At 40.7% G+C, this 24,370-nt stretch overlaps 1 protein-coding gene and 1 long non-coding RNA gene across 2 annotated transcripts; one reads left to right on the forward strand and one right to left on the reverse strand.

Annotated features, from left to right (window-relative positions):
• Positions 1-898: 898 nt before the first annotated feature.
• dusp10 (dual specificity phosphatase 10) lies at positions 899-15,727 on the reverse strand. Its single transcript, XM_015947469.3, has 4 exons — positions 15,540-15,727; positions 13,876-14,706; positions 8,941-9,309; positions 899-5,441 (listed from the first exon to the last, which is right to left on the reverse strand). The coding sequence occupies exons 2-4, from the start codon at positions 14,657-14,659 to the stop codon at positions 5,176-5,178; spliced, it is 1,419 nt and encodes a 472-aa protein (XP_015802955.1). The 5' UTR covers positions 14,660-14,706; positions 15,540-15,727; the 3' UTR covers positions 899-5,175.
• Positions 15,728-15,778: 51 nt separating this feature from the next.
• LOC129165289 (uncharacterized) lies at positions 15,779-18,064 on the forward strand. The gene is made up of 3 exons (XR_008564662.2): positions 15,779-16,125; positions 16,559-16,621; positions 16,736-18,064. It is a non-coding gene; the product is annotated as an uncharacterized lncRNA (long non-coding RNA).
• The last annotated feature ends 6,306 nt before the right edge of the window (positions 18,065-24,370 follow it).

Below are 24,370 nucleotides of genomic sequence, written 5' to 3' on the forward strand. Positions count from 1 at the left end.
TTGAAGACAGAATTCTGGGATTAAAGTTAGAATTCTTAGATTAACATCTAAATTCTGAGATTACTATCTTAATTCTGAGATTACCATCAGAGTTATGAGGACACTGTCAGACTTCTGAGAAAAAATTCAGAATTCTTAAAAAGAAGTCAGAATTCTGGGATTGACATCAACATTTTTAAATTAACACCACAATTCTGAGATTAACATCAAAATTCTGAAATTAATTTCATAAACTGAAACTGAGCGTCGCTGTGTGTGATGTCCGCGACGCTGTAGTTTTTAGCTGTAGTCAAAAATGGCGTTTGGCGACAGCGCAAATCTCTTTCTTTAGAAGAAAGGCTTTTAACGCTTCTACGTGTTGTGGTTTTAAAGACGTGTCCAAGTCACTTAGAACAGAGGAAAGAGCCACAGCGAACATCGCTTTAGTCTTCATGTTTATGTTAAACTCAGCATTATGGTGTGTGACGTAAGTTACTCAGCGCTTATTGGCTCGGTTAAAATTCTCAGGGGGTGGGGTTACTGGAATAGAAGAGTTCCCAGACCTTTTCTCTGTCCAGAATTAAACAGAGAAGTCTGGCAGGTCAGGCTACTAAGATCTTGCATCCTTTGTAGGTAAACTGAAACTAGTGGCCGTTTTCTGTCTTGGCATTAGAGTATAACTTCAGATATGTGTGTGCAGCAGATGGATGTGTGTTGAGCGTGCAAACAATGCTGTGAGGAGTTTATGAATCAAAACCACCAGTCATAAAAACAGTGAGCTAAAAGCTAGTGTCGAGTCAGACGGTAATTTACGTGGATTCATCTCTAGATTACTTTCATGTGCTTCAACTGACCATATCGGAAACAAGTAAGTGACTAATTGGGAAGAACTGGAAAATAAGCCTCCAGGACACCATAGTTAAAGCCTCCGTCTTTATTTCAAAGCTCACAAGTAAGGATTACAAAATTACAGTGCTTAGGTTGCAACAGTTCGTTAAGTATTCGAGAATAGGAGGAGAAATGATAGACCAGTTGAGGAATTCTGAGCAAGTCATGCAAAAGGTGTGGGAGAAGGCCTCCAGTATAGTAGCACCTTTTTGTGGAAAAGGAAAAATAAATAAATCTCTCATTAGGTCAGTGCAAAAATAGTAATGAATATATGCATACAAAGAAAATATATATATTTATATACTTTAAATACTTGACTGTTGACTACAGACACGAAGAAATATACAGAGACTTGTGGAGCAAAGCCCGGTTTCCATCAGAGCTTCCGAGCCTAAAGCGGAGACTCGTACAAAAGTCTTAGTTGTAGAGACGTGGAACCTGACAGCTCGGTTCTGTTCTGGTCCAGAACTGTGATTCTGGATAAATACGATCTTTAAGGAGCTGTCATCGGGACATGACCTGCACAGAAAAAGCAGTGTAAGAAAGCCGGACAGCACCATCACCCTGTCCCTCTGACACCAGGAGCACACAGCCTGCTTCCACTTCGGCGGGAGAGCAAAGTTCAGTTATTGACCCATGAAATTTTTTAAAAGCCATGTTTCACTGATTGCAGCAGTTTGAATGAAAGTGATTTATTCTAATGTAAAAACAGCTCAGATAATAAGCAATGTTCCACTTTCTGATCCTTAGAGACTGAAGCACCATTAGACATTTGTGATGACTGCAACAAAAATAGATTTATTTTTTACTTCATGTAAGGACGCCAATGCGATGCTCGCTTTCAAAAAGTCCGGAGCCTTTAGAAACATCCTGTTACAATTTCAGTTTGCATAGCATGACTTTTCACCAAGGTCAGCTTTGTTCCAGCTAGTTGTTGTGAATGTGATGTGATGTACTTGCATCCTCTTTCAACCTCCTTTGGGTTGACTTTTAAAAGATAGAAATGTTTGCAGAGGGTGTGTTGAGAAAGAGACGATGGGGTTTTGGCACCTTGACAAAGTTATTGTTGGCCCTGTGCTTCGTTTTTATGCCGAAATGGAACCCGAGGAACAGAAGGAACGTTTTTGGGATTGTTAGTGAATAAAGATGCTTGATTATATATTTTTGTTTTTTGGCATTAGTCATTTATGTGCAGGCAGATCAAACCCAATCCACTATTTGGACGCTTAAATAAATGTTTTAGGTTATTTAAAAGATCAAATCTGATAAGTGGTCTAAGTGATCTGATATCCCACAGGTAAACTGTTATCTGTGTCTCCAACTCGCTGGCGATGGGTTGGAGACACAGAATTGTGTGAAAATGCACAAATTTTGATTTAAGATTGTTTTGCTCGTCAAAGCTGCAAAGAAATTGTGAAATTTGCGCAAAGTTTGTGCAATGTCATGGAAATTTTGTAATTTGCCTTCATATTATGAGCCATTTTAACATTTTTAAGCCTCCAAACAGTCTAAACTTAGTTAAAAGCCGTTTTCTCTTACTTTTGTTTTATTTTACAGAGACTGACTTGAGAACAGTTCCAGACGGGTTCCAGACACCCCTAGTTACTCTGCAGCTGCTTAGAGTAAATTTCTCAAGAAACATTTTTGAAAAATATTCATAAATTTCAGCGACATACCAAAGACCTGCAAATTTAGAATCGTGATCATTTTGAAGCTTCTTTAGAAACTCACACATGTGCTGTTTGCAGTTGTCACCAACAGTCACTTGCCCAGCAAGATGCTAAAATCTCTTGTTTGATGCAAAGATAAAAAAACATAGTTATTGTTTATTTTTGCTTTAAAGAGCAAGTTCACTTTTTTTTTCCAACACATTTTCAGCAGACTTTGAGTTGATGTCTGTGGGGGGGAGACACACTCTGGTGTTCCTGTTTCAGGATTTAGAAAGTAGCCAGAGGAAAGAGAAGCAGAAGACGACAGGATCTAGAGTTAGCTTCTACTAGCAGAGACGTGTTCTTCTCTCTCCTGGACGGTAAACCAACAACAGTTTTCCCCATCGCAAGCCAAGGTGGGTGAGTCCATGAATGATAATTATGTGTGACGTAGATCTGTTCAAAGAGTTTCACCGCCTATTTTAAATTGGCTCAGAAAATAGGGGTAGACTATTATTTTTACGTTTAGCCTGCCTAACAAGTAAAAAAATAGGTTTTCAGTCAACTTGGTCTTTAAAGCGACGTGTATTTTCCCTGGCAATAGGGGACAGTATATACCTGAATCATTGCAAGCAAGCGGTACTTTTGTGTTTTGAGTAAGACCTTATCTACAGACTGCCGTTAGGGTCAAAAATTCCTGGGAGTGCAACCTCCATCGAAATGACAAGCACATCAGACTCCCTTTCATCACTGGCAAGGAGTGAAAAGGTATGAATGGTGAAAGTTTTGTAACCGTTTGTTACAAATCTGTAAATGAATATTGTCCTCACGGGTTCCCGTAGAGGAAACATGGTATCTAATACGACGTCGCCCAGAGACTTAGAAACTCTCCCATGTATTTTAGACCCGATTTTTATGTTTATATGTTACAAAGTCGTCAATATTTTAACAACTGGGCTTCATTCAATTAATTTTCAACGACATTTTTGATGGATATTTCCACATTAATGATAAAAACGACACATTGTCTCTTTAAATAATTCCATGTATTTTCTATGACCTAATCAATTAAAATGCATCATTTTACTCACCCAATATTGTAATAATCCCAAAAACTTTCTGTAACCATCGTACTTTTTTATTTATAATACCTACAGTATATTAACAGTACTGTAATACGGGTCATGGTTGATTAAACTCTGTTGGAAAACAAGTGTAAGTGTTCTGTGTGCAAAGATCACAATGACACCAAGCTTTTTTGTTTCTAACCACTAGATCAGGGTTACATGAGGTTATAGTTTCATGCTTTCATATCTTTAAATGCTGCTCTGTTAGTGTGTGCATGATCAGAAATGATTATTATGTGCAGAGTTAAATTTGTCCGGTTTTAGTCCGGTTTACGTCGATCTGTGAGGAAGTGTCTGATAAAGCTCCAAATGTGTGACGCATGAATTAAGGCATTGATTGAGGCACCGAAGTGGCAGGTGACAGCAGTGATGGTCTACCATATGAAAGGCAGAAGAGCTCACTTAACTGTGACAAGGGGGCAGCAACAGAACAAACGCTGAGAAAAGGTCACCCTGCTCAAATGAACCACTACTGTCACACTTACTGCAACCCATACGAGGACATAAATGTTCGTTTGGAGTGGATTTCAGCGCTGCTACCTAAAAACTGGCTAAATAATTGCTTAGAAAGTTGGGCATTGCCAGGAACATCAGACGTGAGTGAACATGGACAGTATGCGAGGAAGGAAGCATGGCGCAGGCTAACGGGTGAAGTGGAGCAAAAACAAACAGAGGAGACAGAAGCAGGCAGTGAAAAATCCTCCCTCGTGTTACATTAAACATCAACCAGTAGCCCTGTTTTACAATATTCAACAATAATTTCAGCGTGCTTCCCTCTGCCAGCAGCCATGCATATAAAGATGGCTCTTATGGCTGCCTGGTAATACGTGTATTGCTAAAAATACATGTGGACGCAGGAATGGCAGAACGAAGATGCTGAAGTGAACAAATAAAACATGAAGCCAAAAAAAATTCCCATAAGCTGCACTTTAAAGCAAACCCCTCCCGATTCTCACACAGATCAGCGTCTAATATTACAGAATGACTGTTTGCACCGTTGACAGATAGAGCTGGACAACATTAAAATGGTTCTTCAGCAAAATGCTGGAAATGTTTTCGTTAATACCGATATATACACATATAAGATCAGTTGCATTCCACTGAAATTATTGCACAGTAAGCCGCCGTGGGCTCGTTGTGGCCATCCCCTTAAACCCGCGGTATAAAAATAGAACAAGATTCACACGCTAAACATGTCCTTTACTGGTTTTTTTGACAGGCACTGCTGTGGCCAACCCTGCCTGAATCTGCATACACAAACTGTGCGCCACAGTGTGAATTTTAAGAGTTTGTTTTGTAAATATCTTCCTTGATCACATAAAAACGATACTTCCTTGTTGTTTTCTCCTCTGCCTGACTCGTCATTTCCTCCAGGCTCCCAGTCCTCTCTGTAAGAAATGTAGGCATTTCTTCTTCACTCCGTTCCCCACGGGGGCTCTGGTCTGAAAAAGGTCCAGGATGAGGTGAGTTCAAGCAACATCTCAGATCTTTGTTGAACTCAAACTGGCTTGTGCAGCAGTCGAGGGTTCATTTTAGACGACAGTTTCCAGACCGATCAGCTTTGGCGTGAGGATTCGTGGCGTTATTCCGTTGTTGAGGTCCTCCTCGAACTCCAGCAGCTGGCCCATAAAGTTGAGGTTAGGGGAGATGATGGGCCGCTTGGTTTTGACAAACTTGTAAGCGTCCGTCATGGTCATCCAGCTGTGCTTCATCAGGTAGGCGATCACGATGGTGGCGGAACGTGACACACCTGCCTGGCAGTGGATCAGAAGGCCCATACCTGCTTGGTGTGCTTCCTCTGCACAAAAGAAGAAAACTAACATCAAAACACAATATTCCTACTTCTGTTTTCCATCTGTATTGGACCTTAAATCTAATCCTTAATCCAAGAATAATCTAGAACATTATCATTTTTAGACAATCAAAAGTTCTGCAGGAAACCGCAATCAGATAAAATGGGTTTTTTATTCAACAAGATAACAATTTAATCTCAATATATCAAAACTATCAATGAAATTAGCAGTATTTATTAACTACACATTTGCTACTGAGTAAACTTATTAAAGCATTATTACATTAAAAAACTCCTACCTGATCAGTTTGTTGAAGTAGTAAAAGGTTTATCTAAACTCAATATTAAATAATGGTAAAACTTTACAATATTGATGCTGACACTAGGATTAGTGCTTTATTGAGCATTAATAAACTATTGAATAAAGTAATAACAACTGCTTAACTGTATTAAGTAATGCATTACTAAGCAGACCCCTATATTCAGCTTTTCTGTCGGTATTGCGGAAAAACAGAAACATCTTTTTCTCCTAAAGACGTAGAACTAGAAGTGTCTTTTCTTCAGAGAACAGCAAAAAATCAATAGATAATCTTTGTGTGAGAAAAGCTGTTTTATTGATCTGCTGTGGCACATTTTCAGTTTAAATAATCAATGTTGCTGCAATTATGCAGTGGCGGATTTAGCAATTTGGGGGCCCAAGGCGAACACAGACATGGCCCCCTTACACTAAATTTTCGACAATCTTACCTTCAACTGGATTTGCGAAACTCTCCCCTCTTCTGACATTAGTTATTTTCCCTTTTTGTTAGTCCTCTTCTTTTTTCCTGTCTTTCTCTCCCTTTGAGTGCCTTCTTCTTCCTGTCAGTGCTCCTGTGCTTTTGCCTTTATTTTTTTTTTATTGTTTTCTATTTTCCATTTTGGTCCATGTTTTCCTCCCTTTAAACATTTTCTATAGTCTTTCCTTTTGTCTTCCTTTTGATGTTTACTTAGAAAAACGACGTCACTTTCGAAAGTGAAGATAAAAGCTTTTTTGAAGCAAGCTGCTTCTTTCTCTTATTGGAGCCACTAGGGTAACTCCATTTCATGCTTAAAGGGGCATTATGGAAGTTTGACAGCCAAACATGCATAGAAATAATAAATTTCTTCTTCATACATTCTCCTGCATTGTCCTGGTCCTGTAGAATGAGCCCTGGCATTTTTACTGTGATTGCCTGTTTTTCTGTAAAATCACAGAAAAAGAGAGCTGCTCGGGTCGAGCAGGCTGCTTCATGCGCGTTCACGCTCAGGCATCGCCCGTAGCATTTGCTATTTGTAACTTTAGTCTTTGTCGCTGTTCCTAACGCCTAGTAACAAAGCTAGCTACATTTCTGAGGACCCTTAGCTACTTTCTGTAGAACTTTCTTCTAGATATTTCCTGCAAATTAGCAACAAAATAGCCATTTTAGCTCCGAACCATTCTTTGAACGTTGTTTCAGCTGTCATCAAGGATATAAATGTTACAGATACAAATTACATCACTGGCGCTTTAGCTCACCTAGTAAGACGTCAGACTCTCGTGCTGTGGGTTTGATTCTGGACGTGAACATAGTTTATTTAGAGTTTCTTTTTTTACATGAATGGTATATTTTTTTTACAGTAAGATGCCCAAATTTTTATTTGAGACTCGCCGAACGGCATTGAATTCACAGATAAAAAAGATGTGGGTTCAACTTTCATTTTGGAACAATTTTTCAAGCAAGGGAAGGGAATGATCTGAGCATGCAGGAGGACTGACCCGTCATAAACCTTTGTCGGCTGTGCTGAAGAGAAAGGTACAGAACCAAGTTATTTAATTAATTAGCTGCGCGTTCTCCTGTCCTCTATCCTCCAGGCCACACACACACACACACACACACAAGGGACTGTCTCAGCTGTTATTTTCGTTAATGAGTGTGCACGTACAGCATGCGCGCCTCGTGCACGAGCCTACTATTGTAGCTACCGTTACGCTTTTGGCCTGAGGGGGCAATCGCGAGCATAAAAACTCAAAACTCCGTAAAGTTCCATTAATGTTTTGACTGCCGCTTCGAGTTTGTTACGAACGCTTCTGCCTCTCTTCGTCTTCTGCTTTCTCTTCTTATTCTTATTTGTGGTGTTATGGCACTTGGCAAACAACGATTTGGTGCATTACTGCCACCAACTGGATTGGGGTGGAATGACTACCATTCGCGTCCTGTTTGTGCATCGGCGTCTTAAAGGAATAGTCCATTGTGGCATTAACAGAGGGGTGCCGGCGGTCAGGGCTAGGGGGCCCACCAACATAAGGGGGCCCCAGGCAGCCGCCGACCTATGCCTAATGGTAAAACTGCCACTGCAATTATGAATCATATCTGTAACGCTGAGGCAAATCATGTGTTTAGAGTCATCATTTCCCTAAACTGAAATGTCTAGATGACTACACAAAAATAACCCATTGAGCTCTAACGTGTATGTTTTAGTTCTTCCGGGTGGTTTTAGAATAAACACTAAGCATTTTTAACACTTTAATCTATGAACAGCACTCTGTTGCCCTCTGCTGACCAAAAACTGCACATAACAGTTTTGTGGTTCAAGTACAAGTGGGAGGTCTCTACTAGCTTTTCGGTATGATCACTGCACTGGTAGCTAATATAAAGGCTAGCAGTTTGTTATTCTGTTCGCAGACCATCAACAAAAAGAATTTTACTTTCTTTGTTGGCATAATGGCAGAGCCTGGAAGTAAAAGTTAGAGAATGATTTTTGGGACGTGAATCAAAGAAGTAAAAACAAAGTGATCTTCGATGCAGCCTACACTCGTTTGAGGGACCTAAAGGAGGCTACGAAATCACGGACTGATGATGACCTGGCTTTGTTGCCACTGAACTTGTAAGTAATAGTATTTTTTGTTCAACAGTGTCAATTTTTTAATGTGTGGCTTATTTAGTATTCGTTGGTTTGTGTTAGCATTAGTTTGCTGTTAGCTCTAGCAACAGCAGGCTGCTGCAGGTTTGTTTAGGACAGGTGTAATTCCACTTTCAACCAGTAGGGCATAGGAGCAGCCGCTTTAGCAAAACTGGATTTATACCATTAATGTGTATAGGTTTAGGCTGCATGGCTATAACTTTATGAGAAATTATTGTACTTTAAACAGTTAACTAACTTATCTGGAAACAGACTTTTTCTGCAAGTGATTCTGTACATTTACTTCAGCAGAAAGTTTTTTTTCTTTTTTCTTTCTGTAAACTTTTGATGATTTTAAAGACCAGAGTACATCTAAAGCCTCTGATTTCAGTAAAAACAAAGACAAAGTACTAAAAAACTGAGCTTATTATGGTTGTTTTTGGTTAAAAAGTGAAATGTCAGACTAAATTTACACTAAACATATTTGTAAAGAGATCTAAATAAACTGCGATGTCAGGAGGACTGTTTGTGATTCTTCCTGTTTTTGTAAATAAAAGAAGTTTAGAACATTGCTAATTTGAAAAAAAAAACATTATAGATCCCCTACCAATGAATTCAAATGCCTCCTCAAAGTATTGACGCAGGTTCTGCTTGTTGCTGTCAGTGGCAGGCAGGCGCTTGTAGTTGAAGAGGCCCGTGTCGTAGTGGTAGAGCGGCAGGTGGGTGGTAACGTTCAGGATGTAGCCGATGTTCAGGCGCTGCAGCAGGTGGATTTCCTGAGCATCGTGCTCGTTCCCCAGATAGAGAAAGGGCAAGATTGGCGTCAGCTCTGCATTCTCAATGTCCGGGGTGGATGGCAGGGAGTGAGGTAGAGGCCCCGTCAGGCCGGCAGATGCGCCCACGTCCAAGCCCTCGTGAAGGTGCAGCGAGTGCTCGCACAGGTTTTCATGGCTCTGCCTGAAAAAGCTAAGGCCTCCTGTGGAAAACAGAGAAGACACACTTTTTGTCTGGCTACCAAACTAGAGAGTTGAGACAGTAGGGATGCACCAACTCTTTGTCAGGTGATCAGCAGATCCAGCTGTTATGGCTGGTGCCATTTATGTTTTTATTTCATTTCTTACTCCTCTGTTTTATCCCTCTAGTGTGAGAGGAGCTGTTTTGCAGCACCTGGCTTCTCCCACACTTGTCCGGCTCCACCCTGAAGTCCCAGCTGGTGGCAATGACAATCAGCAGTTGAATGAGGACTCACTGCATAAATGCCACCCAGCCCTCATCGTCAGGGAGCAACAGGCTGGACATGTGGTCTCTGTCCTGTTGGCTCCTCGGTGTGCTTTTTGTTTTAATCTTTTTTAGCCAACTTCTGTTTTTTATGTGCAGGGGGTTCCCTGATTTGAAGGTATATTGGCTAGGTAGAGTTGATTGTATTTTACTATTTTAGTTGCCGCCGATTAGTCCAGTTGTGTTTATTTTTCCTTGGTGTAAATAAATTTGTTTGTTAGCTTTTAAATAGCCGAGCATGTGTCCTCCTTGTTACCCCAGGCCCACTAGACAGCCTGGATCGTAACACCAGCACTTAAAAATAATTTTTCCACAAGAACACATCAGAGCTGTTTTGTGAATTTGAGTTGTAGCATCAGTAGTTTAGCGTTAGATTTCTAATGATAGTCAAAGAAAATCATGAAACCTGGAGCCATATTGGAGAAAAAGTTAGTTTTTCAAATAAAGTCTTACTTAATATGCTCTTAATTGTAGTTCTTGGAGAGAAATGTGAACCAGCGGGGGGAGCATCACAAAAATTGGACAACAAAATCGGCACATGATCCTCACTTTGTTTTAGTTTCTTCCACCATGTTTAATTTTATACTTGACCCATTTGTTCTGAGCGGGCCAAGCAAAGGTTAAAGGTTTAATTCCCACAGAAGCTGTTGATGCTAAAAATACACACATTCATGCTTCTGAGTGCCACATCGCTAACGTTACGGCTGAGTGAGACAACCAAAGCTTGCATTCACATCTGATAAAAAGCAGCTGCTGACATTAGACCAACCTCCAAACGCCTGACTACACCAACAAATTTGTTTCTGATTTGAATGTCCCCATTTGAATAACAATTTATAAGGAGGGTCCATGTCTAAATGAACCAGAAAAACCAGAGAAGCACCGTTTAGCAGTTGGTTTCTATTACAGAAACACACACAGACGTGTGTTTCCCTGTTATTCTGCAGGGAAACACACTTCTCCAAAAACACCTGTTTGTAACGGCGAAGTCAATGTTTGGTTTGTGGGGAGGGGTCTAGGTATCAGTTAACCACACGAGAGGTGACATCATGCCGCAAGAAGTAATCCCACCACTGGGAAGGTGGTGAGAAGCAGGTGGGAATTTCCTGCCAACTGCCGAATGACCAGATTGTTGATAAAAGACATTAGCCTGAACACATGACCTTAAGAAAATGGGATGTCACGGTTAATATTACACTTGAAAAAAGAGGGAAGTTTTGGTGGAAGTTTTGACCAAACATGTTAGAGAAAAATGAATTTTCACACAAATAGGTATTCTTGTTGTGTTTCCAGAATCTCAACAAGAATAGAGAAGAACATTTTTTAAAAAAAATCATGAAGCTATTTTAGAGGCCTACATAAAATCCAAAATGAGTAACTTGACTACCAAAGAAAGTTTACCGTACCATAAGATTTAGCTATGATTTGGGCTCAACCATTGACTGGAAGACACCCAAGCAAACTTGAGTTGAAGCCGAAACAAGCTTCCTCTAGTAGCTGGTTCCAGTATACCGTTTAAGTCCCGCCCCCTTCCTGCCAACAAATAGGACATTGGTCCATTTATTGATTTCTCATATAAATCCCTAGCCTAGGAATCTAGACCATCAGTTTGCCGAAGCAAAAGGATGATTTAGCCACACTCCTTTGGTGAAGGTTCTCAGTCATCCAGCTCATGGTTATCCAAAAGGGTTCAAATGAAGGCAACTTTCAAGAAACCAAATAAGTCCAGTTGCCTTCATTTGAACCCTTTTGGCTTCTTTGGAACCTCCAAAACACTGGTCATCTGGTGCCGGGCCAATCCCAACGCTCTATTAGTTGGGTTTGTGTCTTCTTCAAGGATGTATGGTGGAATACCCCGTTCACTGACAACCGTAACATTCCAATGGGCGAGATGTTAGTGCAACTGGGCAAAACCCAGATGGCCACAGCTCCGTAGCGGTCCAATCACACCGCTCTATTGGTTTGGTGGGCCAATCACAGCCTTCTGTTAGTGAGCGGGAGGTTAATGCAACTGAGCGAAAAAACAAAGATGGCGACGGCTCGTTTGAAACGGCTGTGACATCAACTTTCGACTATATTGACTAGGGCTTTTCTTTGAGTCAGGAGGAGATAGAGGTACTTAAAGTAATTTAGAAAAAGGATGTATTTGCATCTTCCTTGACGGAGTATGGTGGACTGCCTCGTTGACTGACATCCGTAGTGGTGAGTATGTGGAAACAGTTTGAAAGACAACCGTAGATCCCGCCCCAAGACTGAGCCATGAACGGGCCATGGCCAGACTATATATTCATATAGGATTGCTTGCCGGATTAATAAATCCCCTTTTTTCTGTACTTTTTGAAATATATAAACAATCTTTGGCCAGAAAGTATTACTTGCAAAAATAAATGAAGTAGATAATCAACTTTACCTAAAACTGTTTCTATTTCTAAACCCTGACTGGAGCACGTGCTCCTGACAGTAAACAAGTACTTATCTTTTCTAAATTGGGAACGTGATTTGGCTAGCTCAAACACTGAGCAAGCTGTGAAAACCGGTTTGGTTGAAGCGGAACTTTTGTTGTTTTTGCTTTGATCCAAATCAAGTCAGGTGTGGTTTTAATAAACTGCTTTCAGAACTTCTCTGAAGCCTTTAGGTGGAGTACTGAACCAAGTCACTGCTTTGCAAGTCACAAGTACGTCACAAGTCTTTCCAGTCAAGTCTCGAGTCAAGTCCAAGTCAAAGACAACCAAGTCCAAGTCGAGTCCAAAGTCAGTGATGTGGAAGTCCAAGTCAAGTCCAAGTCCTAAATCTTGAATTTTTAAGTCATAATCAAGTCATCAGTCCATCTTCATTTTAATGACAATGATCATAAATAAATTCCAGAAATAAAGCTTCTTAAAGCTTCATTCCTTTGCTCAAACAAGCAGATAAACAAAGCGCTGCTGCATTTAGCAGTACAAAATCAAACCTAGAATGATTTTTGTCCATGTCGTGTCACTTTTGTGCTAAAATGTCAATAATCCTCAAGTCATCATCAAGTCAACGGATGCAAATCAATTTAAGTCACAAGTCATTGGCGTTCAAGTCTGAGTCAAGTCGTAAGTCTTTATAGAACTTATCAAGTCAAGTCAGAAGTATAATAATGACTCAAGCCTGACTTGAGTCCAAGTCATGTGACTCGAGTCCACATCTCTGATCATTATCTCAAACTAGAGTGTTGGTTACCACTGTTCTGTTGGACAAAATATAAACGATCACTGATCTTGGCTGCTGCGGAGCAGTAAAGGAGTATTTATGCAAAAGTATCTCATCATCTTCTTACGTTGACTGTAAATGCTGACTTGTGTGTGGTAGTAACTGAGCAAATGATGAAGTGAGTGTAAATTATTCAGCAGTGACCACACCAGCGTGCCCCAGATGTGTCACTTGCTTACTCTTGCTATGTTCGTCATAGCTCGGATATTTTAAGTAAAATGAAAGATCAAAATATCAGATTAGAAGTAATAATTAGTCAAAATTTGGTCTTTTTAGAGAAAAAATGAAAATAAATTGTAGTTTCTTTATTAATTCAAGCATGTAAATGCAAATAAATGCATGGACTCAGTATTAAAATAAGCATGTAAAGCTGAGCTAGAGCCTTTTGATGCCATCTTCTTAAAAAGAAGAGCGCGTTTTGGTTTTTTTTTTTTATGAAGAGAACATCTGGTTGTTCCTCCCACTGAGACGAGCTTCAGACAAACACCAGAACAGGATGAGAAAACTGGAGAGAAGCCTCGTTCATCAAAGCCCACAGGAAGACCGGAGGGGAGAACAGACGTGAAGAGAAGAGAAGGGATCAAGGTGCTCTGATCCAGCCAACCCCTGAACACAACATGTGCGCTCCGGCTTCAAACATGCAAACCAGGGATGGAAAACATGGCAGCAACCCAAGAATCTCAACAGACTGTCGTATTTACTAACAGCTGCTTGTCGCTCTTTGCTTGAATGCTCAATGTGTGTCGTAGAGAAAGAAGGTGACCATGCGTCTATATTTGAGTGGGGCTGTTTGAATATTGGTTTGGCAGATCTAACATGATGCATTGACAGGAAGCATGAGCCAAGCAGAACAATAAAGTTTAAACACACAACAACTACCTTGTATCAGATTATAAAGTCTCAAAGCTTCAACCTTTGTTATGCCAACTCTATAAAGATGTTTAGCTCCTTTAAAGCCTTTGAAATTGTGTTTTTAACCCTTTTCATAAGCTTTCTCTTTATTTTGGCCAGCCTGCATCACTGTTACCTTTGAGGATAATGGGGTCCTTGCCCTCCCTCCTCAGGGATTCCAGAACCACATGCAGAGGCTGCGAGGAAGTAAGCCGGCTGGGGTCTGTGGTATTCTCGTCATAAACCACAATGTCTTTGGAAAAAATGCCCTTAAAAGAGTCCTTCCCCTCTCGGCAGGAGATGAGGTCCAGCACAGTGATCTTGCCTTGCTGCAGCCGCCGCCGGCTGATCTTGTCGGAGCAGTTGATGTGCACGGCCCCGTGGATGTGGCTCTTGTTGTACTCCATGAAGGGCCTGCAGTCGATGATGACCGGCACGGGCCCCACGGGGTGCCCCAACGGGCAGCAGGTCATCCGCTTGGCCAGCTCATGGGGGTGGATGACCCTCAGGCTGGATAGGGCCTTCAGAGTGCCCGGGACCAGACTGGGGGCACTAAGTGCTTCATGATTGCTCACCATAGGAGCGGGGGGCCCAGCATAGCTGAGGTTGGGGCTGCTGGCGCTCACCTGGCTGTGGCTGAGGCTCTGGCTGTCCTTCTCATAGGTAGTCACAGAACAGCAGCTGGCACTGCTGCATCCACACGACAATGAGCGCGTGGAACCCTTGGATGAGGGCATATACGTTACAAGATTGGCCGTCGCCCGGATCTTCACCACAGTGGTGCTGATGACTGTGTCGCTGCTGCTGCTGCTGGTGATGGAGTCCAGGTAGCTGGTGTCCAGGCGCAGTTTGAGTTCCTGAGGTCGGATCGGCCTTGGCAGCGCCACCACAATTCTGTCGTCGAGGGGAGATGGAGGCATGGGGATGCTGAGGGCTGGGACGTTTATGGAGAAGTCAACAAGCCGCTCTGTGAAGACAGATAAGCAGAGCATGAAAACAGCTCTGGGGGAATGCACGTGTGCTCTGATCAGGGACCTTAAACAGGCGGACCTCAACATGCAAACAAGAAAACGACGGCCGGAACCAAATGTTAGCAGTGTCAACACCTGCAGAGCTACACCCAGTCGGTGGGAAAATGTAGGAGTGACAGACATGCCCACTAATAATAAACAGTGGAATCATCAGAGTGTGTGTGTGTGTGTGTGTGTGTGTGTGTGTGTGTGTGTGTGTGTGTGTGTGTGTGTGTGTGTGTGTGTGTGTGTGTGTGTGTGTGTGTGTGTGTGTGATGAAAAAAAGAAAGATAGAAAAAAAGGGGAGAAAATGCTGCATCAAACCGCCACACTGCAGTTTAGTCTCTCCTAAAATGATGTCAGGATAAACTGATGTGGTAATTTCCTTTAATCCGGTGGATTTGGTGGGTTTTTCTGCTGCATTATGTAAATAAAAACGCCTGCCGAGCTGTGCCTGTCCCGGCCGCTTCATGCCATCCTCCTAGCACCTTGCAGCTTCAACAGAAAGCAGTGGAGATCATTCATGGCCAAAATTCATTGAAGAAACCGGCATGAGAACGTGCCGAGAATGTGATATTGCTTCTAGGCGGAGAACAGATGATGCAGACTGGAGGAAAAACCCCTTTTTCTTACAGACACGTATTAAAAGAAGAGGGAAATAAGCACAAGCGATGGGGAAAAATCAGATAGAATAAAAAAATGGTTGCAGCATTTTGCTCTTCATTATTTATAAACGTCAGAACCTCTGACTGCTTTAAAATAACAACTTAATACTCTGCTGATAACTTACCGGTGAGTGTCACCCCTGGCTGCGGATGGATTTATGATCCCCCCTGACAGCTGACTCCATTCAGTCCGTCCCGGCGTTGTGCATCGGGAACATTTTTTAGCACTTTTCCCTGCTCCCCTTTAGAAATAATACTGAAGGAAGTCTGCCAGCCTACTGAGGTCGCTCGGCGGAATTGACGCGACTCGGAGCCAATGCGCGGCTTCATTAATATTAAACGGGAAGCTCTGCGTACAGTCTGGTTCAGCCCCGCGGTGGGAGGAGCCTGGAAGAGCCGCGGACGGAGGTAGGCGGGGGGGGCTGCCTCCAGCCCGGAACACGAGGAGGGATGATGTCACTGGCAGCCAATCAAAATTCTCTGCGGGGAGCTTGAGGAAGAAGACGCGGTGCCTTCAAGTACAGCTCGTAAACTCGTGATCTGGTGATTTAGCTGCTGTAAAAACGTTCGTCAATTCGTCTCAAGTAATATATACAACTGACCTAAATATCTTAGAACAAAGCAGCTAGAACTATTTTTTTGTGTTTAGACACGATTGAACAACTGTAAAATAGCTATCAGGTTTTTTTCCTTCTCACTGAAAAGCTAAAGGTAAAAAAATTTAATATTTTATAAATATTAGTTTAGAAAATGCCCAGCATATTATCTTAAAATGTGTATAAAGTCAAAAATTTGCATCTTTTATACAACCTTTTTCTCTTTATTGTTTTTTTCTCCTGTTATGTATCTGCACTGTGTTGCTTTGCTTGCTACTGTGACAATAAAGAGATTTTGTATTCTATTCTTTATCTTTAGATTGGCAATAATTTTAAATTTTCACCGAATACACACAAAGTCTAATTTTTTGTGTTTTAAAATTCCTGTTAAGCTTCACCAATAACTATTTTAACCCTGCTCATTTGTTAGCAAACTATATAATTTGTTAGCAAACTGTGGTACATGAGTACCCACATAGTAGATTTTAGTACATTTTAATTATTTTACTATTTAATCAAGAAATTAATTATTTATTTATTAAACCCAGATGAATATGGTCATATACCACCATTTGGAACTAGGGACCCACATCACAGTTGAGCTTCAGATGGTAGGTTTTGTAATCTCATTTCTTGATATTTAAACATCTAACCTCAGATTGGATAACAGCAACGTGACTCTTCCACTGACACTGACAACATGGATGTTTTATCTCCTCAAATAGGTGAGCTTCTGTCATGTGGTAAAGTTGCTAATGCTAGCGGTTAGCTTCCACTAGGCAAGACGTTCTCTGCCGCTTCTTGGACGCTAAATCAACAGCAGCCTTTCCTGCCATAAATCAAGATGGGTGAGTCCATGAATGTTAAGTGACAGTGTGACGTAGATCTGTCAGGATTTTCTAATCCTAGAGTTTCAATGTTATTTTCTATCATGCAGGAGAATGGTGTAGAAGACTCTTTACATGTTCAGCCTGTATAAAAAACTCAAAGTGACTCATTATATTTAGAAATAATCATTAAAAATGGGTTTTCAGTGTGTAAACCTTTAACTGAAACTAACTTAGCAAATCTTACCACTGCTCCCTGTTCCAGAGTTGTGGCATTAGCCAATGTGCAGGTCTCCAGATCAAATCAAGTCATACAGTTAACAGTGTAAACATGCACAGCTATTTTAGAACATTGTTTGTTGATTATAAAAAATAAACACAAATTCTTAATTTACTCAGTAAATTTAGCCCTATAAATAAAGAAAGCAAAATACAGTGTTATAAGTGTCTATGGTTGCAGTGTGGTGTTTAGCCAAAATGTGTGACTGTAGCTGGATTTAGCTTTTGCAAAATTCATAAAACCAGTAGTACTTGAATGTTGTTTTTCATATAAATGGTTTTTTCCCCCTTATTATTACATTTTCACTTGACATTATGGGTTTCAGGGGCACAGAACTGATGACAGAATCTTCCTGGGGATATGTCCTGATCTCATTTCAATGTTTACGAAGTTACTTAATGGTTATAAGTTTATTATTACTCATGAGCAATGACTTTGCTTTTAATTTAAATCAACTGGTGCAAACATTTTAAAATAATGTTTACACTTTACAAATCTGTTATTCTTCTCAGTAAAATAAAATTACACTTGCAATGTAATCGAAGGAGAATGAGGAAGAGTGGTGTTATGATCACTAGTCATAAGAGGAAGTCCGTCTGAACTACTTCATGTGTTCATTGCAGTTTATTTACAACCAAGTTAAAATAAACCTTGTTGAATTTCTTAAATCTTCTGTAGAGAACCAGCGTTGCCAAAAAAAAGTCTAATTAAAAATGGTGCTGATCCAGACAACTCTCTTCTAAACTGCATGATGGGAAATTGGCGCTAATGTAGCACTCTACACTCCAAGCACATCCTAATTTTTGTATGTATACCTCAGATGTGCTTGTATGAAGAAGCAGTACTCCTGTTTATCTTCCAATTAAAATCAGTAAAACTATTTTTAAAGTTAAAGATAATTATACTTTTAAAGCTGCTATGCCAGCAGAGCTTAGCTGATATTCTCACCACAAATGTTCCTGACTATAGGAAATGGGTCATTTTTGGAATGGGTTATTGATAAACATATTGATAAAATCCATGACAGCGTCAGTGTTTTGTTTTTAGGTCTGATTCACACTTTTATGACAGCAGAAGTTTATTTTCTTCCTCTTCTCGATAACTTTAGACTGTTTAAAAATAAACAAATGAGATCATATCTCTCCTAAAACAGCGGAGTGATGAAGACTTCTGACTTGAAGAAGCAGAAAAGAGAATCTCCCCTGTGTAAGACAACACGAGTGACCTGTGTGCAGGATGGGAGGGGGAACATTATTAGTAGTAATAAATAGGTGTGTTTGGCAGCCTGGCTGTTAAACGAGTGCCAACTTGGCTGACAGCACAGCCCCAACATGACAGGAACAGTGTTTAAAGGGTCTCGCTGGCTCCAAACCCCAAATATAATCCCGGCTCTCCATTTATTCCCACCGCCAAGCTGCAACAACATGGGGCATTTGTTATTGCGTCTATTATTAGACTTCTGTGCAGTTATTTATAAGTGGACACAGCTGATCAAAGCTGATAGGATTCAGGGCGACTCATTTCAACCATGCGTTAAAGGGTGAGAGGGGGGAAAGGCACGACACGCCAACAGAAGAGACTCAGAAGTCCAGTTAATTATTTTTATTATTTATTTATCTATCTACAAGAACTTTATAATCCATTTTAAATGAATCAGAAATATGTGTTAAATTGGTGAAAATTAATGTCCTCATTTTTTTGCAATCAGGTGCCTGTAAAGAGTAGATAAATTCCTATTTTAAAAGTAAACTTTACTCATATTTTTCATACATTTGCAGCGGTCTAGCAATGAATGTCATACTCTGGGGAAAAAAAGCTCCAGTGCACCTGTTTGTGGACGGAAAATATTTGAGGTCTTATTTCCTGATATTTGGACATCTCGCCTCGGATTGGATAACAGCAATGTGACTACCACTGAATTGCAATGTGGACATTTTATCTCCACAAGTAAAACAAGCCTGAAGGAGTTCTGCTGCGGTGGAGTTGCTTTACAGTTTGGAGTTAGCTTCTACTAGTCAAGACATTCTCTGCCGTTTCCTGGAAGCTAAAACAACAACAGCCTTTCTCGTGGCAAGCCAAGATGGGTGAGGCCACAAATGTTAAGTAACAGTGTGACGTAGATCTGTCAGGATTTTCTAATCCTAGAGTTTCACCGTCTGTTTTCTATCAGAAGCTAATGTAAGAGATAGGTGTAGGAGACTATTTTCATGTTCAGCCTGCAAATTGAACTCAGAGTGGCAGATTTTTATCAGAAATAATCATTAACTGTTTTTCAGTGAAGTTCACCTTTAATTATTTGTAATAACATAAGAAAATCAATAAAAATGGAGCAGAAGAAAGTAAAGACATGCAGTCTGGGGTTACATAAAGAAACAAAATCACAATATTTCTATTTTTTAGATCTGCTTTTGCCTGAGAAATACCTTCTCCAAGGACTGCACATCACCTGACACCTTTCACATCGGTTTTAAACCTTCTTATGTTGAGAAAAGATGGAGTTAAAACTGTTTTATCCCACACAACAACTGAAAATCTTGTGCATGACTCTCAGCTACATTCACACCAGTACCTGCAAAATTACAGTCCACGGTGGCCATCTTGCATTGGGCTGACTCCAAAAGTTTGAGTTGAAGATCAAACAGAAGATGGATATTGGATGTGCTGTAGCTTGACTTGAGGTCTTGGGTGAATTTTATTAGCTTCCATCATGAGCTGAAAACCTGCTGCTGCTACACAAGATAAACAGGAAACTGCATCAAATTATTTAACAAAGACTGAGCATTATTTAAGCCAAGAGATAAACCACTGAGTTGTTTTTTATGATGGTGTGCTTATGAATCGGACTTCGGACCAAATGCAGGCTGGTTCCTAGAAATACTTTATTTCAAGTATCAAGCTCCATCATACATCAATAATCTGATTGTTCCATATGTTCCTAACCGAGCACTTCGCTCTCAGACTGCAGGTTTACTGGTGGTTCCCAGAATATCTAAAATTAGGATGGGAGGCAGATCTTTTAGTTATCAGGCTCCTCTCCTGTGGAACCAGCTCCCAGCTTTAGTCCGTGAGGCAGACACCTTGTCTACTTTTAAGACTAGGATTAGAACATTTTTATTTGATGGGGCCTATGGTTAAAATCTGATGTTAGCCTAAATCTGGACAAGTGGGGGAGTAGAGGGAGGTGGAGTGTACAGTCGGTAAAGACGGCTCTCCCTTGCCCTGCCTCCAACATGCCTCCATCTAAAAAGGCTAGGTTATCCAGAGTTCTCTGTAGTTATGCTGCTATAGGCTTAGACTGCTGGAGGATACACTGACCACTTTTCACACTCGACTACTTTCTTCTACGATCTGCTCTTTAACTGTATTATTTCCTGCAATTTCAGCTGTTAACTTTATTTTCTCTAAGTGTTTTTCTCCCCAGAAGAAGCTACAATGATGTTCTGCTGAGCTGTGGTGGCCTCATGGAGGGGGCCATCGTCTAGCACACTGCTGCTAACCACTTAAACATTCTCCCTCTCCTGATAATAACTTTTTGCTTTCCTTGACATTGGGTGTGCTACTACTAGTTAATCTGTTTAATTATAGATCCACTAGGATAAATACAATAAAGTTTATCTCTCACCAAATAGAATATTTACTAAGAAATCACAATATAACTATAGACACATTACTTGGTGTGTGTGTGTGTGTGTGTGTGTGTGTGTGTGTGTGTGTGTGTGTGTGTGTGTGTGTGTGTGTGTGTGTGTGTGTGTGTGTGTGTGTGTGTGTGTGTGTGCGTGCTCTGTCTTCTCGATCCCCAGTGAGTCGTGGAGGATGGCTGCTTATACTGAGCCAGGATTCTCTGGAGCTTTCTTCCTGTTAAAAGGGAGTTTTCCTCTCCACTGTCGCTATACGCTTGCTTAGGATGAGGATTGCTGATGCAATTTGCTGGGTTCCTTACATAGGAAACGTATTTCTGATTGGCTTAATGAACTGAACTGAATTGGAATGTTTATTATGTGAAGTGCCTTGATATGACTCTTGTCGTGATTTGGCGCTATATAAATAAAATTGAATTGAATTGAAAAATAAGCGTAAAATGGTGACAATGACAAGGTGAAAATCAAAGTTTTATTTTTACTGCCACTTGTGTACTTGACAGATCTGATCCCAACCCCCCCCCCCCCCCCCCCCCCCCCACACACACACACACACACACACACACACACACACACCCCACCCGGTCCTCATGTTGGTTGTGTCCATGGAAGCACATAAAGGCCAGTTGTCATTAGAGACAGGGGAGCAGGTGGATTTGGAAACATCTCATAAAAGCTTCCCATCATTTCATTTTGACTGCTCAGCAAGAGAAAACTCATCTTAAAACCAGTCGCTCCCAATTGTGAGATCTCAGCGTGGACCTTTTTTTATTTTTCTCATTTAAATGTCAGACTGTGGAAAACATGACACATGGTGGTTTTCTATACCAGGTAGTAGATAATGTCAAGTCTTCATGTGAAACACAGTCAAGTGGTTAGGCTTTTTTGTCTGCTAAGGATGGAAAATGTGACTGATCGTGGTGCGGTATACGCCGGCCCAGATGAAAGACCCAAACCGCTTCCTGCCTTCAGCAAGGGTGCAGATGCAGTGTCACATTCACAGTGGTGCAGGACAAGCTCAACCTTTAATAACCTTGGAAACAAGTTGCCATACATAAATTCATTCAGAAAGGCCCAGGTGACTGAATCGCAAATAAGCCCATTTCCTAATAGCTGCTTTTAGTCTTAAATATGCAGAAAGCCACATGCCCCCTCCTTTCAGGGTTTAATAAAAACTGTCATCTTCATTACTTTTCATAAGCTTGGGATTTAATAAACGGGAAAACGCTGGTCTCCAGGAGGGAACGGTGCAGATGGGCGCACTGCAGACTCAACAGCTTGAAAAGCAACATGTCCAGTGATGGCAAGCAGGGACACTGCCAAAGACTCAGCCTGTCGACCTATGCTTCTTCAATTTCTGCATATTTATCAGCTCCTTCTTTGTTGTTCTTCAACATCAAACAATACACCGTCTCAGAAACTGATCTCATTAGCCTCCCCGAGAGATCTAAATCAATGAAAATACGGATAAAGCTTTCAAAATAAATGCTTTGACATTTGATTGTTATTCTACTAACTGTTTGAGCTTTCTATTCTTAAAAAAAAACTGAAAACAGTCAGTCCAGTCTGTTAGAGCATTCTGGTGCCTCCTTCAGAAGTGCTGTCACACCAGGACGAGGCTTTTATTTTCTTTATCACTGGGTGGAAATTTGATTTCCTGTCTAAACCTTTGTGCAAATACTATGTGGAAAACATACTTAGGATGTATTTTATCATCAAATGCCTTGTATGTCAACGGACATGACAACAGTCTAAAAATGTGTAATGTCTGCTCCAAACACTTCTATCCATGGGTGTTCCCCAAGGGTCTATACTAGGTACATTACTATTCAAGATTTTTATTAAAGTTCTCAATCACTTGTTGTTTCAATGCATTTCCTGTGGACGCTAGTATAAATTAATGCCTTTGTGAGTCGTATATGGGAAAATGCTTTGGTTCTTCTGTTTCTGGAATTAGAAGTTAGTTAGAGGAGTATGGGGCAGAAGATGGCAGAATTTTGGAGTATTACCCATTAGTATTCACGATCCAGTCCAATCCAGATTTATTTATAGAGCACTTTAATCACAACAGTGTCAACCAAAGTGTAAAACATTAAAAACAATAAATGGTAAAAACACACAACAAATAAAACACATCTCAGCTAAGAAAAGTGCTAAAAAAGTTGGAACAATAAACGGAAAAATCACAGCAAATTAAATACATCTGGGCTAAGACACATATATATAAACAGGAATATAATAAAAAAAACATGAAAATCATCTCTGTTGAGGGTCTGCCCTCATGAGGAAATTACTATGCAGTAATTTCTCCAAAAGACTGTGCCAAAATTGCCCTGGAGCGTCTACCCTCATGAGAAAATTGCTACGCAGCATTTTCTCCGAAAACTGTTTTATCTGCGCTCTGAGAAAGCAGATAATAAATCCCAGTGCCAAGAGACTTCATTTCGCATGATTCCTTGAGCCGGAAGCAACGTGATGACGTCACCGTCGAACCCCAGAACACAAGTTCTGCGCATGTGCTGGAACCACACAGTCTTCCCGCCAGACCGCTGAAAGCTATAAATCCCAGCTAAACGAAACTTTACTCCGTCTTTTGTTCCAGTTCAACTGGTGTGAAGAGGCACTCGTTTTCCAGCTCCGGACTCAGGCACGAGGCCTGACGGCTGAAGTGGACGACGCGGAAAACCATCAAATCAAGGGAGAACGCCGATTGAACATTGGGGGATGCCTCACTGTTAGCTCGTTCAAAGTTTCTCTCTAACTTCTTCCGTTTCTCCTATAGTTCAAAATAAGCGATCAAACCGCGTGATCTGCTTCAAAATAGAACAACGGCTTTCCTATCTTCCGTACCAAATACGTCATCCAGACCATCTTGAAGTAAGATCTTTCTTTACTTGTAATATCTAATTTGTTTTGAGCTGTGGCCACAGCATAAACAGATCGTTAGATATTCAATTTTACCTTTGATCTGTTATTCTCCTTTTGTGCTTTGTGATTTGAAGTGTTCCGGTTAAATTTTAAAGTGCAAGTTGCCCACCCACACACACACACAGACACACACATACTTGTTTTCAGTGTTTAGGAGGACACAAGACTAAAACACACTTATTGGGTCAGATTGTTTTACAGGATCATTTCATTGTTTCATTGTTAATTGTTGTTGATAAAATAAGTTGGTTAATATTGATTGGCTAAACGCTTCAGGAGGAGCTGAAGTGATTATTAGTTAATAAATGTATTGCCAATTAAGATTTTTGTCTCAGATTGAGTTTGTTTGTGTGGTATGAAATTTAACTGCAGCTCGTTAAGATTCACGGAACATTTAGACAAGATTGATAAGAGGTTTGGATTCAGTTTTTCCCCTGTTGAAAGGGGTGGTGCCCCATGGATATTCTAATATCCAAATTAATTAATTAATCGGTAAATATTTCCATATTTACGAATTTATTGATGAATCCAAAAAGTAAGTAAAAGCTTACAAATTATTTGTTTGACCAAATAGTCACAACAATCTCCAACACACGTCTGAAGGTGCTCCTCCACATTGGGGAGTTGCTAATGCCAACAGTTAGCTTCTACTAGTCAAGACATGCTCTGATCTCTCCTGGCTATAAA

Source organism: Nothobranchius furzeri, chromosome 2 (assembly GCF_043380555.1).
Source record: "Nothobranchius furzeri strain GRZ-AD chromosome 2, NfurGRZ-RIMD1, whole genome shotgun sequence".
Lineage (NCBI taxonomy): Eukaryota > Metazoa > Chordata > Actinopteri > Cyprinodontiformes > Nothobranchiidae > Nothobranchius > Nothobranchius furzeri.

Excerpts from the sequence above, each read along its gene's own strand:
- dusp10 (XM_015947469.3), bottom strand. The coding sequence starts at position 14,659 with ATGCCTCCATCTCCCCTCGACGACAGAATTGTGGTGGCGCTGCCAAGG. Across the intron at positions 9,310-13,875 it reads GGACCCCATTATCCTCAAAG|GAGGCCTTAGCTTTTTCAGG; the intron begins GTAACAGTGATG and ends TGTTTTCCACAG. Across the intron at positions 5,442-8,940 it reads GGAGGCATTTGAATTCATTG|AGGAAGCACACCAAGCAGGT; the intron begins GTAGGGGATCTA and ends TCTTTTGTGCAG.